General features: G+C 38.7%; 1 protein-coding gene across 10 annotated transcripts in view; it reads left to right on the top strand.

Annotated features, from left to right (window-relative positions):
• The window catches only part of PPHLN1 (periphilin 1), a 175,103-nt gene that overhangs the window by 60,303 nt on the left and 99,075 nt on the right, over positions 1-15,725 (top strand). For 8 of the 10 annotated variants that reach the window (XM_027542616.1, XM_027542606.1, XM_027542609.1 and 5 more), the window contains one exon: positions 14,906-15,114. In XM_027542616.1, the coding sequence (XP_027398417.1) occupies positions 14,906-15,114 (209 nt within the window). The remainder of the gene's footprint in view (positions 1-14,905; positions 15,115-15,725) is intronic. The other 2 variants (XM_027542610.1, XM_027542612.1) reach the window with 1 other exon arrangement.

The raw sequence follows: 15,725 nt of genomic DNA on the forward strand, positions 1-15,725 counted from the left end.
ATTTTCTGAATGTTGAGCTTTAAGCCAACTTTTTCACTCTCCACTTTCACTTTCATCAAGAGGCTTTTGAGTTCCTCTTCACTTTCTGCCATAAGGGTGGTGTCATCTGCATATCTGAGGTGATTGATATTTCTCCCGGCAATCTTGATTCCAGCTTGTATTTCTTCCAGTCCAGCATTTCTCATGATGTACTCTGCATATAAGTTAAATAAACAGGGTGACAATAGACAGCGTTGACGGACTCCTTTTCCTATTTGGAACCAGTCTGTTGTTCTATGTCCAGTTCTAACTGTTGCTTCCTGACCTGCATACAAATTTCTCAAGAGGCAGATCAGGTGGTCTGGTATTCCCATCTCTTTCAGAATTTTCCACAGTTTATCGTGATCCACACAGTCAAAGACTTTGACATAGTCAATAAAGCAGAAGTAGATGCTTTTCTGGAACTCTCTTGCTTTTTCCATGATCCAGCAGATGCTGGCAATTTGATCTCTGGTTCCTCTGCCTTTTCTAAAACCAGCTTGAACATCAGGAAGTTCACGGTTCACATATTGCTGAAGCCTGGCTTGGAGAATTTTGAGCATTACTTTACTAGCGTGTGAGATGAGTGCAATTGTGTGGTAGTTTGAGCATTCTTTGGCATTGCCTTTCTTTGGGATTGGAATGAAAACTGACCTTTTCCAGTCCTGTGGCCACTGCTGAGTTTTCCAAATTTGCTGGCATATTGAGTGCAGCACTTTCACAGCATCATCTTTCAGGATTTGAAATAGCTCAACTGGAATTCCATCACCCCCACTAGCTTTGTTCATAGTGATGCTTTTCTAAGGCCCACTTGACTTCACATTCCAGGATGTCTGGCTCTATGTCAGTGATCACACCGTCGTGATTATCTGGGTTGTGAAGATCTTTTTTGTACAGTTCTTCTGTGTATTCTTGCCACCTCTTCTTAATATCTTCTGCTTCTGTTAGGTCCATACCATTTCTGTCCTTTATCGAGCCCATCTTTGCATGAAATGTTCCTTTGGTATCTCTGATTTTCTTGAAGAGATGTCTAGTCTTTCCCATTCTGTTGTTTTCCTCTATTTCTTTGCATTGATCACTGAAGAAGACTTTCTTATCTCTTCTTGCTATTCTTTGGAACTCTGCATTCAGATATTTATATCTTTCCTTTTCTCCTTTGCTTTTTGCTTCTCTTCTTTTCACAGCTATTTGTAAGGCCTCCCCAGACAGCCATTTTGCTTTTTTGCATTTCTTTTCCATGGGGATGGTCTTGATCCCTGTCTCCTGGACAGTGTCACGAACCTCATTCCATAGTTCATCAGGCACTCTATCTATCAGATCTAGTCCCTTAAATCTATTTCTCACTTCCACTGTCTAATCATAAGGGATTTGATCTAGGTTATACCTGAATGGTCTAGTGGTTTTCCCTACTTTTCTTCAATTTCAGTCTGAATTTGGCAATAAGGAGTTCATGGTCTGAGCCACAGTCAGCTCCTGGTCTTGTTTTTGCTGACTGTATAGAGCTTCTCCATCTTTGGCTGCAAAGAATATAATCAATCTGATTTCGGTGTTGACCATCTGGTGATGTCCATGTGTAGAGTCTTCTCTTGTGTTGTTGGAAGAGGGTGTTTGCTATGACCAGTGCATTCTCTTGGCAAAACTCTATTAGTCTTTGCCCTGCTTCATTCCGTATTCCAAGGCCAAATTTGCCTGTTACTCCAGGTGTTTCTTGACTTCCTACTTTTGCATTCCAGTCCCCTATAATGAAAAGGACATCTTTTTTGCGTGTTAGTTCTAAAAGGTCTTGTAGGTCTTCATAGAACCGTTCAACTTCAGGTTCTTCAGCGTTACTGGTTGGGGCATAGACTTGGATTACTGTGATATTGAATGGTTTGCCTTGGAAACAAACAGAGATCATTCTGTCGTTTTTGAGATTGCATCCAAGTACTGCATTTCGGACTCTTTTGTTGATCATGATGGCCACTCCATTTCTTCTGAGGGACTCCTGCCTGCAGTAGTAGATATAATGGTCATCTAAGTTAAATTCACCCATCCCAGTCCATTTCAGTTCGCTGATTCCTAGAATGTCAACATTCACTCTTGCCATCTCTTGTTTGACCACTTCCAATTTGCCTTGATTCATGGACCTGACATTCCAGGTTCCTATGCAATATTGCTCTTTACAGCATCGGACTTTGCTTCTATCACCAGTCACATCCACAGCTGGGTATTGTTTTTGCTTTGGCTCCATCCCTTCATTCTTTCTGAAGTTATTTCTCCATTGGTCTCCAGTAGCATATTGGGCACCTACTGACCTGGGGAGTTCCTCTTTCAGTATCCTATCATTTTGCCTTTTCATACTGTTCATGTGGTTCTCAAGGCAAGAATACTGAAGTGGTTTGCCATTCCCTTCTCCAGTGGACCACATTCTGTCAGATCTCTCCACCATGACCCGCCCATCTTGGGTTGCCCCACGGGCGTGGCTTAGTTTCATTGAGTTAGACAAGGCTGTGGTCCTAGTGCGATAAGATTGACTAGTTTTCTGTGAGTATGGTTTCAGTGTGTCTGCCCTCTTGCAACACCTACGGTCTTACTTGGGTTTCTCTTAGCTTGGGTGTGGGTATCTCTTCACAGCTGCTCCAGCAAAGAGCAGCCATTGCTCCTTACCTTGGAGGAGGGGTATCTTCTCACCACCGCCCTTCCTGACCTTCAATGTGGGATAGCTCCTCTAGGCCCTCCTGCACCCGTGCAGCCACGGCTTGGGCTTGGTCCTCCCGGCCACTGCCTCTGGCCTCCGGCATGGGGTTGCTCCTCCCGGCTGCCGCCCTTGGCCTCTGGCGTAGGGGTGTGGGGTAGCTCCTCCCGCCCGCCACCCCAGGCCTCAGGCTTAGGGGCGTGGGGTAGCTCCTCCCAGCTGCTGCCCCTGACCTCGGACACGGGGTAACTCCTCTTGTCGCCGCCCCTGACCTCGGACACTGGGTGTCTCCTCTCGGCAGGCCCGCCTGACCTAGGACGCGGGGTAGCTCCTCTCGGCCGGTCCTGCGCCGTCGCAGTCTGGTACTCGAGGCCACTGCCTCTGACCTCGGACGTCGGGTAACTCCTCTTGGCCGCCGCCCTTCGGGCATGGGGTCCTCCCGGCTTCTGCCCCTGACCTCGGACGTGGGGTGGTTCAGGGTTACCTTAGGGAGTTTAGGTTATATGAGCCAGGCTAGTCTGTTTCCAGTTCACCTGGGCTCATTGTGTAGGCCTTAGTAGTTTCAGCCCTCTTTAGTACAGTCTGGACTCTGTTTTTATGTACTATCCTAATCCTTTGAAGCAGTCAACATTATTTCTTAGCTTTTCATCCTTTCAACTGATGCATTTGAAATTGGCAGATGCATAAAAGCAAAAGCAACCCCCAAAAGACAGACCTAGCTCTCTGGGTTTCTTGTCTTGTAGATCCATAATTCTGCTTCATTCTTAGCTCTCTGATGACTGAGCAGATAGCTAAAAATCAAGTTTTTTGGTTCAGTTTTTCTAGATTTTTTTCAAAAGTCAATTTAGAATTTAGTTCTTCATTTTTGAACCTTAAAGTGTTTCTTTTTTTTTTTTTTTTTAGTGTTTCTTAAAGTAGTAGTGGTATTTTGTTGAAGTAGCAAAAACTGAGGTAAGCCTTGAAGTAATGTTATCTTTAGGTCAAACTCTATGAAATAGAAATATTTTTTAAAATATATCAAAGATTTTATTAGTAGAAAATATCTGTTAAATATATGGTACAGAATTAAAGCCAGGAGTGAGTTTACTGAAATACAAGCTGTTAAACCAAGGGCAATGGAACACTTAAAATTTTCCTAATGATAATTATTTTGTGTTTGCTTATTCACTAGTCATTTGATAGCATTTGGTTGCATACATATAATAACAGGCACTAAAGATTTAAGAAAAACTGTGGGAGAAAAAAAACACTTTACATTTTATTACAAAGGATTTTTAAAAATGTTTTTTTATGAGATTTTGTTTGAATCTGTTCACTGACTTTCCTGCAGGTCCCCTAAAGAGAGTTGTATTTGGAAACAATGTTAAAAGTTGAGTTGCTTTGTTAAAGAACAGCATTTTTCTGAATAATGAAAAAGTAGATCACAACAAAATATAAGTTGGATGATGATTTCCCAGCCAAGATGTTTGGAAAGTTTTGCGTTTGCAGAGAGTATCTGAGGTGGAGGAAGCTACTCTTGTTGCCCGGATTTCTTGGTGATCCTGAGATGGTTACCTGACACCAAGTTGGTGGTGGTGGTTGACAAGGCTGTCTTCTCTTGGGCGAGTAAGCTATGCTGTATGAGTGTTCAGAAGAAATCCTTAAGATGTAATAAGGATTTTTAGACAGTAGTTGATCTTACAATTTGTTTTCCCTTAAAATAAACATTAATAATGGAAATTCTTTTTTGAAAGATAAAAGTTCTGTTTGCTTTCCAAAAAAATCCTTTCATACCATTGTAAGTGACAAAGAGCTATATTTTTATATTTCATATTTTTAAAGGACAATAAACATCTTTAAAAAAAAAAGACACTAGAGCATATAACGTATACAAAGTACATAAATCAAGGTATATAGCTCAGTGTGAACTGTAAGTGTAACCACAATCCAGGTTAAGAGAGAGAATTTTACTTGCATCTCAGAAGCTTTTTCATGCTTCTATTCAGTTGCTTTCTTCTTCCTCTTCAAAGGTGATTGTTATTCTGACCTAAAGCAATCTTAATAGTCAGTGACAATAATTACAGTTGTTGTAACTTGTAAAAACTTTTTGTCAAAGTAAAACTAATATTCATTTAATACACTGTAATTTAAAACATTAGAAACCTTTGTCAAAAACTTATCATGAGTAGTTTGAACATGTGTTTGTTTGTATCCTCGAAGCAAGCATCTTTTTTATGCCTTGATGAATTGTTATACTGCGTTCTGAGTTTGAGTCAGTTTCCAGTACTTTATCCTTGGCATTTTCATTGTTGGAAATATCTCTGAGAGTTCCTTTACTGTGGATTTTTTATTAGCCTCCCTTCCTCTGGGACATCTTTATCCTTTTTGTCATAGTGCCTTTCCTTGTTTGCCTTCAGTAAGTTTGCCTTTACCATTTTTCCTCAGGCTGCGTATCTTTTTTTTTTTCTTTTGAGTGAACACAGAATTTTATTTATCTTGTGTAAACTCATAGTGAGATTTCTGGGTTGTATGGTAGGTATGTGTTGGACATTATAGAAAGTTGTTACATTATTTGCTAAAGTGGCTATTTCACATTACTTCGAGCAGTGTATGAGAATTCCAGTTGCTCCACATCCTTGTTAATGCTAATTTTATTGGAGTACAGTTAATCTACAGTGTTGTGTGAGTTTCTGGTGTATAGCAAAGTGAATCGGCCATACATATACATATGTCCACTCACTGCCAGACTCCTTTCCTCTATAGGTCATTACAGAGCACCCAGTAGGCTTCCCTGTGCTATTCAGTATGTTCCCATCAGTTATCTGTTTTATATACAGTAGTTATGAACACACCAGTGCATGTCTTGAAAGCAACGTTGCCGTCGTTCCCTTGGTCACTTATTTCTTCCATAACTCCATTTATATTCAGTTTGAATTCCATTCCTACCATTACACTTCTTCTGTTTTTTGGCACAAGAAGGCAACAAAACTCCATCTTTGTTGTTTGCCTGTGAACTGAATAACACATACATGGTGACCAATCCAAAAGCCTTTGAAAAATGCAGTGTGATTGGTCACTGATGATGATGTGCATTTGTTAGTCATGTGGTGATTTGTGAACCGAGAGCTAGCAGCTGTGTGCCTGTTTATATTCCTGTATGTGAAATCCAGTTGTTTCACATCGTTGTCAGTGCTTGGTATTGTCAGTATTTGTTTTTTCTTTAATTTGAGTTAGAGAGTTAATACATATGATACATGTTATGTATGCTTGTAGGCATTATTCCTTTTAGTCCCATCATTTCCATTTTATAGATGAGGATACAGGCACAGAGAGGTTAAGTAACTTCAAACCTTTCCCATGGTAACCAAATGACGGAACCAGAATTGAATCCTGACAGGCTTGTTCCAGAGCCTGTGCTCTTATCTATGGGACTGTATATAAATTAAAAGATTGAAAATAGAGTAGGAAATATTTTACTTGAAAATGTAACATAATTTGAATAGGAGAATTGAAGAAACTTTAGTGCTTGATGTTATGTGTATTATAAAGCAACATTTTAGAATTGTTCATTGGTTCCAAGAAGCTCTTGAATATTTTTTCTTGTTTCGTCGACTGATAAATTTATAAGGGAGTGAGTGTGTTTGTACATGTGTCTGTCTGACTCAGGACTGCTGAACTTTGTCGCTATTGACATTTGATACTGGGCAGTTTTTTATTGTAGGGGGTCTGTCCTGTGCTTTGTAGGATGTTTAGCAGCACCCCTGAGCTTTACCCATTAGATGCTAGTACTATCCCCAGTTGTGAGTCAGAAATATCGTGTCTTCAGATATCGCCACCTGTCCTAGTAGGAGCAAAAGCACCATCACTTGAGAACCATTAGTGTATACTAAGGAGCCTCACTAATAAAATCCTTTTTTATTCTTGCATATATTTGAGTATTTTTCATATTCATAACCTGGATAAATAGGTTTTTCTGCATTTACAGTATTGGATTTTCAGAGCAATAATGATAGCTGTTACTAGTCACATGAGTACATTAAGCATCAGGAAACTGTTTCTATAGGTTGCTTTTCCTCTCTAAAGTATAATTACAGCAACTTAATTACTCTGTAAAAGATGAGCTAAGGGTTTCTTTTTGGATTGGAAAGGTTGGTGTTGGAGGTGGTGGCATTAAATAGTGGAAGATCAGTTTTAGAAATCTAAAATAGGGAACCAGGGAATATTGACATTGGAACATATTTACTTATATAAGTTGTTAATAGTAGTTAAATTGATTTACTAAATAATTGGGAAATATTTTGCTCTCCCACATGATGAATAGGAAGTATCAATGAAATGAAAGAATAAAAAAGCTTAACTAATTTCTAATTAAAAATAAAAATTTAAAACCTTAAATTATGAAAATACTACAGTCACATTATAGAAATCATTTGTAAAGGAAAAATTCCTTGGTTTTATTAGGAATAGGTTTATAGATGAAAGCATTGTTGATTTTTCTGTTGAACTACATGCTTTAAAGACTCATTACATTCTCACATCAAAGAAATAGAAATAAATCTATGAAAGGGTTTTGTTTCAGTATAAGGTAAAAGATACAAGGTTGCTCAATTTGTCCTTGCCATATTATCATAATTAAAAAAACAAACCAAGCCTTTGTATATCCATTTTTAACCTCATAAATTTGTCATAAATTATAGTGGGTGACCAAAATCCTAAGAAAATTAGGACTCAGTTGTTTCATAAAACTAATGTCATGTGCACTGGTGACACACATGAAGACATCGGTATTATTTATGGATAACTGGATCGTTTTGATAGTCATGACTTTTTTTTCTCAGATAGAAACTCTTTGGGCTGACATTTGAAACCAAGTGCAAACTAAATTAACCAGGTGTTATGACAAGAAAAAGAAGAAATTAAAAGTATTTTGCAGCATTTGGTCACATTGGGTTGAGCCTAGACAAAGATTTTTATAGATGTATAAATAGAGGAAAAGAAAGGAGATTTATTGTTAAAGATGAGAAAAGCATTCTGACAGAAATGTTTGCTATTTCAGCTCTATCTAGTATTTGCTCTCTGTATGTATCTTGAAGTCTTAACTTTTGTGGACTGGATTAGTATTTTTCTTTTAGGACCATTAAGTCCCTAGTAATTTCCACCCCAACCCAAATTGTATTTTATTCATGATGAGGTTTATCTACATTACCCGAATTTTCACAACTGGTCAGGATCATTTGCATATTTGATAGAAAAAGTTAAAATAACTTGAGTTACATTAAATATTTACTTAAATGACATATTTGTCTTCCATTGATTTAGCTTCATATCCTTCATCTATTTCTTATTGTAGTTTTCAGAAAACTTTTCAATGGTTTGTCAGCATTCATTAAATTATTAAAGACCAATATTTAAGATACTGCCATCTGATGTTGACGTTTTCACCCTTAATTGGAAAGTCACTTTAAATCTAATTAAATTTCAACTTTAGGTACCTTTTTTGGATGTAATATAAACTTAGTATTTTGATACACAGTAGTTTCTTCTTATAGACTTATAATTTATTTTATATATATATATATATGGACAGAGACAGACAGACAGGTCTTTTTTTCCTATCCCTTCCTTCCAAACATTTAGCTTTTTAATCAATCCGAATTTGTCATGGCATATGTTAAAAGAAAGGGCATCAGTCACTCTCTTCTCCATGTTGTCTCAAAGTTTGGTAAAATATTTTATAACTTAATAGTCCATGTGTTTGAGGCAAGATTAAAAATGAGATACCTGATATATTTTTTACTGTTCTTTCCATCTGTTTTCTGCAATAGAAACCTACCTTTCACAAGTTGAAACCACTTCCCTCCTAATTCATTGGTTCTTGAGATGAGTTCTGGGCATACTTCTTGCTTCTTATTACCTCCTCCAAGCCACAGTTCCAATGTCATCTGTGAACTTCTCCATTTGTACCACTTGTCCTTGTCTCCGTACTCTTTGATGAATTTTCAGGATCCCATGGCTTCCCTGGTGGCTCAGTGGTAAAGAATCTACCTGCTAATGCAGGAGACATGGGTTCAATCGTTAGATTGGGATGATCCTCTGGAGAAGGAAATGGCAACCCACTCCAGTATTCTTGCCTGGGAAATCCCATGGACAGAGGGAGGGCCCTGGTGGGCTACAGTCCATGGGGTCGCAAAACAGTTGGGCACAACTTACTGACTGAACAACAGCAAATTCTTTGTTTCTGGATTATTATAGTTTCTGGCACACAGTCTTCTCCATCCCTCTCTGTTTTGATTTGGTGATACTTTTAACTAACATCAGTCTTGTGTTTTTCAACTCTTCTGTGTAGCTGTCCACTGGTATGGTCAAAACCCTAGAATCGTCATCATTGAAAAATGTTGTGCCTCTGTCATGAGTTCTGATTTACTGTTTTTGACTTGTTATTGTTGTTCAGTCACTAAGTTGTGTCCGATTCTTTGCAGCCCCGTGGACGGCAGCACGCCCAGCTCCTCTGTCCTTTGCTGTCTCCCAGACTTTGCTCAAATTCATGTTCATTGACTCGGTGATGCTGTCTAACCATCTCATCTGCCGCCCCCTTCTGCCTTCAGTCTTTCCGAGCATCAGGGTCTTTTCCAATGAGTCGGCTCTTCACATCAGGTGGCCAAAGTATTAGAACTTCACCTTCAGCAACAGTCCTTCCAATGAATATTCAGGGTTGATTCCTTTTAGGATTGACTGGTTTGATCTCCTTGTAGTCCAGGAGACTCTCAAGAGTCTTCTCCAGCACCACAATTTGAAAACATCAGTTCTTCAGTGCTCAGCCTTCTTTATGGTTCAACTCTCATATCCATATACATGACTACTGGAAAAATCATAGATTTGACTATATGGACCTTTGTTGGAAAACTGATGTCTCTGCTTTTTAATATGCTGTCCAGGTTTGTCATAACTTTCCTTCCAAGGAGCTGATGTCCTTTAATTCATGGTTGCAGCCACCATCTGCCATGATTTTGGAGCCCAGGAAAATAAATTCTGTCACTGCTTCCAGTTTTTCCCCATCTATTTGCCATAAAGTAATGGGACTGGATGCCATGATCTTCTTTTTTTTTTATGTTGAGTTTCAGGCCAGCTTTTTCACTCTCCTTTTCACTCTCATCAAGAGGCTCTTGAGTTCCTCTTCATTTTCTGCCATTAGAGTGGTATCATCTGCATATCTGAGGTTGTTGATATTTCTCCCAGCAGTCTTGATCCCAGCTAATGATTCATCCAGCCTGGCATTTCACGTGATGTACTCTGCAGAGAGGGTAAATAATCAGGATGACAATATACAGCCTTGTTGTACTCCTTGCCCAATTTTGAACCTGTCCTCTTTTCCATGTCCCAGTCTAACTGTTACTTCTTGAGCTGCGTACAAGTTTCTCAGGAGACAGGTAAGGTGGTCTGGTACTCCCATCTTTTTCCAAGAATTTCTCACCATTTTGTGATCCACACGGTCATAGGCGCTAGCATAGTCAATGAAGCAGAAGTAGATGTAGATGTTTTTCTGGAATTCCTTTGTGTTCTCCATGATCCAGTGGATGGTGGCAGTTTGATCTCTGGTTACTCTGCCTTTTCTTAACCCAGCTTGTACATCTGGCATTCTCTGTTCACATACTGCTGAAGTCTAGATTGAAGGATTTTGAGCATAACCTTGCTAGCATGTGAAATGCATGCAGTAGATTGAGCATTCTTTGGCATTGCCCTTCTTTGGGACTGGAATGAAAACCGACCTTTTCCAGTCCTGTGGCCACTGCTGACTTTTCCAGATTTGTTGACATTGAGTCCAGCAGTTTAACAGTGTCATCATTTAGGATTTTAAGTAGCTCAACTGGAATACCATCACACCACTAGCTTTGTTCGTAGTGATGCGTCCTTGACTTAGATACCATAGCTGTATGTAAACAACTCTGACGTGTCAGTGAGGTTGTCTAGTTCAGTCCTTCTCAAAGTTTTGTGTGCCTCAGATTCATCTGGAGGGCCTTGTTAAAGCCCTGAACGCTTGGTCTGCACACTTCAGTGGGTGGTGTGATGCCCTGAATTTGCACTTCTGTCACCTTCTCAAGGTTGCAATGCAGGTCTGGGGACGTGCACTTTGAGAAACAGTGCTCAAATTAATACTTTTCCCCAAAGGACAAATGATTTCCATTCTGCCTTAAGCATCTGTTCATGTCCTTACTTTCTTTACTTTGTATTGATGACTTCTAGAAATATGTTAGGGCTTCTCTGATAGCTCAGTTGATAAAGAGTCCACCTACAGTGCAGGAAACCCCAGTTCGATTCTTGGGTCAGGAAGATCCGCTGGAGAAGGGATAGGCTACCCACTCCAGTATTCTCGGGCTTCCCTTGTGGCTCAGCTGGTAAAGAATCCACCTGCAATGTGGGAGATGTGGGTTTGATCCCTGGGTTGGGAAGATCCCCTTGAGAAGCAAAAGGCTACCCGCTCCAGTATTCTGGCCTGGAGAATTCCATGGATTGTGAAGTCCATGGGGTCGCAAAGAGTCAAACACTACTGAGTGACTTTCACCTTTGTGGCATAAACAACAGAAATGTGTCACTGAGGTAAAGAACTTCTGAAGAGAGATTTCTCATGCCTTCTCTTGAAATGAGAATTTTCCTCTGTGTCCTTTCATGTTCTCTCTTCTTTCCTTTATGCTGTTCTCATCTACTTAGTTCCCTTGTCCCATTTTTTCCTGGTGATTTTTGGCTCCTTCTTTATCAGTTACCTAAAATGGTCTTGGATTATCAGTTTCTCCTTCTATAAGAAATTAGTGTTTTCCCTTCAGCTTCCAAATATATCCAAGATTCCCTCATAGCTCAGTTGGTAAAGAATCTGCCTGCAATCCGGGAGACCTGGGTTCAATCCCTGGGTTGGGAAGATCCCCTGGAAAAGGGAAAGGCTACCTGCTCCAGTATTTCTGGCGTGGAGAATTCCATGGACTGTACTGAGCGACTTTCACTTTGACTTTCCAAATGTATCCAGAGAAGCCCCTTTCTCAGAGCATTGTCCCAATTCTCTTCCTTCTTTCCTCTGCCAAACTTTTTTTTTTGGAAGAAAAGTGATAGTTTAATCCCTTTAGTAGATAGAGTTTCTTATAGTCTGATTTGGTTTCCAGAGTTCCACTGGTCAGCTCACTCACTGGTCATGTGACTCTTAGGTTTTAAATTCAAAGATCTCTTCCAGTTTCTGCAATATTTGATATAAACTATCTTTTCTCTTTTTGAAAGTTTCTTCCTTTGTTTTTCAGTTATAGCCTTTTAAACTTTTCACTGTTCTTGTTTGCATATCCTTTAATCCTTCTCTGCTTTTTCTTGAAACTTGGACTGCTTTTCCCAAACATCTAAATTTGTGCTGTTTAGTATGGGAGCCACTAGCTAAATGTGCCTGTTGAGCACTTGAAATGTGGCCAGTTCAGACTGGGATATTGTGTAAATGTAAAATACACACTTGATTTTCAAGATGTAAGATGAAAAAGAATATAAAATATCTCACTAAATTTTAGAATATTGATTATATGTAGATAATATTTTGAGGATATTGGGTTAAGTAAAATATTGCTGAAATTCACCTGTTTCTCTTTACTTTTGAACTCTTACTACATCATCTGTGGCTTGATTATGTTTCTCTTAGACATTGTTGATCTAAATTTTAACTTTTCTTAAAGACTTCTTGGTCAGTTTTTCATCTGTTAATATATACTTCTTTTCTGAACAATAGTACAACTTAATGAAACATTTTCTCCCCATCCCCACAGTTAGATACTAAGCTTTTTTAGAGCCAGAATAATTCTCCATAGTGCCTTTTATATATTGGGACATAGATATATAGATAAGAAAAAATATGTATAAAAATGCATGTGAATAAATGACTTGGGTAAAGTAGTACCGTGTACTTCTGGTAGATGATGCCTACTGTGATGTTTTTGTTTAATCTGATGATCAATAGGAGAGGTTGGTGTGAAGGAGAGGAGAGATGTTATTCGGCTCTGAGATTTTAAAATCTGACATGTACTTCGCCCATGTGTATCTTGGGCCACCCCAAGCCACTGATGATGGCTCTGAATTGTGCTGTTGGGATTTTACTGCCATCTGGTGTCAGGATTAGGAAACTGTAATTCAGCGTTTTGTCTTTCCTTTCCCTCCAGAGAAAACAGGCTGTCTTTCCTCTGAATGTTGCCTTGTTCTTGTCCATTTCTTGAGTAAGTTGTCGGGAAGAGCTCATTGACTCTCACTGTAGGAAATGTTTATTCTCCTTCTTGGAGCATTCTTCATTTCCTTCCCTGATCACTTACTCTCCTGTCCCTCGTGTTCCTGTGGCCTCTCACTCTCATTCTTCTCAGACAGCCCATTTCCTTCTCAGTGTGGTAGTTTTCTAGCCTTGGATTCTCGGCCTTCTGCTTTTTATCGTTTGATTTCATCTATACCAAAGGCTTTAAATACTGCCTATTTACAGACAAATTTATAATTATAACCAGAAACCTCTTCTGGTCTTGTCACCAGTGTCTGTAGTTGCTTACCAGACTGTTAACATGAGCATCTGAAAGGTAGCATGATTGAATCTAAATGTGGCTCTCCTGCTCTGTACCTATTTCTCAGGTCTGCTTTCTCATTTCAGTAACCCACTGTGCCAGAATTTGATATCATCTTGGCATCCACCATCTCTCACACACAAAAGTCAAACATGTACCTTGTCCCATTGAGTCTACAACACTGCTTTCTTGCGCGTGTTGAATTTGTGATGCTTGCCCTGCTTCCACCTGATCCAAATCACCACTGCCTCTTGCCTGGACTAAGAATGCTCCTAACTGGTCTCCCAGCACACACTGTTGGCTGCACATTTCATCTGTACATTTAGTATCAGCCTCTCCCACTCGCCTGGGAGTTCCATAGTGGTAGGGGCTACATGTATGTGCTTCACCTTTGGGTCCCCAGCCCCTGGTAGTTCCTAAAATCTGTGTAATACATATATAGCTATTTACTTCAGCTCTCAGTGATTTTGCTATGACTCCTATAGTTTTAGTGGCTTATTTCAGTATTAATATTTTGTCTGAGTTCATTTATTGTAATGAGTTTTAACTATTTTCTACTTCTGCACAGAGGAGCTTCATTATATCTGTAAAGACAATATAGTTTGGGTATTAATAGTTAATGACAACAATCTGGTTACATATTAAGGACTACCAGTCAATATGCTGAAATTATTTTCTGAGCATTTGAAATTTCATGGCAGTTGGCTCATCTTTTTATCATTCTTCCGTCTAGAGTGTAATGTTCTTTAATTTCAGTATGGAGGTGTATTTGCTAAATCTTCAGTTAAAACCTGTTTGACTCCAAGTGTTCTTTTAAATAGAAACTTGTGTCTCAATAGTTTTATTAATTTTAATTTGTTTTGATATTTTAATGATAGTTTTGCTTTATAAATCTTTATTACTTGGGCTTGCTTTCTGCTTTGAGTTGATGATATTGCTTAATAAGGCAATTTAACTTGTATAAGTAAAGGTGATACAAAAAGTTGGTATTTAGAGATGGGCAACACTCTGTTATAAACTCAGAGAGCAAGGATTTAATAAGTATATACCATGGTTTCTCAACCTTGGCATTGTTAACGCTTTGGATTGCATCATTTTTTACTCTGTATGTTTGGGAGCTGTTCTGGGCATCATAGCATTTTGGTAGCATCCTGGTACCAGTTGCATTCCCTCCTCTCCAATTGTAACAACAAAAGTGTCTATAAACGCTGCCAGATTACCATGGGGCAGGGTAGTGGGGAATTGCACCAGATGAAAAGTGTTGAATGCTATGCTTAGATGAGGATAATAGGCCAAGAACTGTCTCACTGGGGCAATCTCTGGCATTTTCTAGGAGTCTTTGAGAGAGTAGTAGTGGTGTGGTGTGTTGTTAGTAGCAAACAGAAGTAGAAACTATATGACTATGTTTTGCACATGTATAAATTTTTGTGCTTGCTTAAAAGAAGTAACTTTTGCACATAACCATGTGGTTAACCAAACTAAAAAAATGCTGCATTCCAAATATGTTACTAATAAAGCTTCATTTATTGACTGATTTCAGAAGGTAGGTGATTGTAGAAAAAGGGAACAAAAATTACAACATAAAGAGTGGCTTATAATCAGATCTTTTGCTATTTGTTCTTATGTATAGAGAATACAAGATATAATTAACTTATTTATTTTTACTTCAAAGGGACATGAGAGACAACTTTAGAAGAAAAAGTTTCAACTCCTATTATGTGAGAGAGCGGTCACCTCATAAAAGAAACACTCCTTTTTTCAGAGAATCGCCTGTAGGCCGAAAGGATTCTCCACACAGCAGATCTGGCTCCAGTGTCAGCAGTAGAAGTTACTCTCCAGAAAGAAGCAAAACTTATTCTTTCCATCAGTCTCAACATAGAAGTATGTATTTTTAAGAGTTCTCCTTTTTGTTTTTTTTTGCAGCCTCCAACAGTCAGAATATACCGAGTCAGATAGCATTATATGTGTTATTAGATATACATATTATTTTTAACTCTTTATTTGAAAGTTTTCAAACTTACAGAAAAGTAGAATAGTATAACGAATGTCATAACATGTCTTGGAACCATTTCAAGTTGCAGTCCACATGATATTTCACTTCTTCAGTGAAGTATCTGTGTAGAGGAGGTATATTTGTAATCATGTTGGTGAGTTATACACTCCTGTATGTTCTGCTAATTCCTGGGTTGATCCAACCTCCTTTAACCTTTGTCACTAGGGGAGATAATTTATATTTTTCATGAAAAATATTAGTGTTTCCCCTGAATATAACGTATAGCCTTACAGAATTTATTTATTTATTTTTTTTAGCCTTACAGAATTTAGAGCTAAAACCTACCTTCGATTCATTCTTTGCCAACCTCCAATTTGTTTTTGTTTTTGTTTTTTAATTTGAAGTCCCCAGACATGCATGGCATTCAGTGCATGTCACCCTGGCCCAGTTGCTCAGTATTGGTTGGAATAAATAAATGAAGCAACTTTCCTAGGTAAAA

This window comes from Bos indicus x Bos taurus, chromosome 5 (genome assembly GCF_003369695.1).
Source record: "Bos indicus x Bos taurus breed Angus x Brahman F1 hybrid chromosome 5, Bos_hybrid_MaternalHap_v2.0, whole genome shotgun sequence".
NCBI classification, from domain to species: Eukaryota; Metazoa; Chordata; class Mammalia; order Artiodactyla; family Bovidae; genus Bos; species Bos indicus x Bos taurus.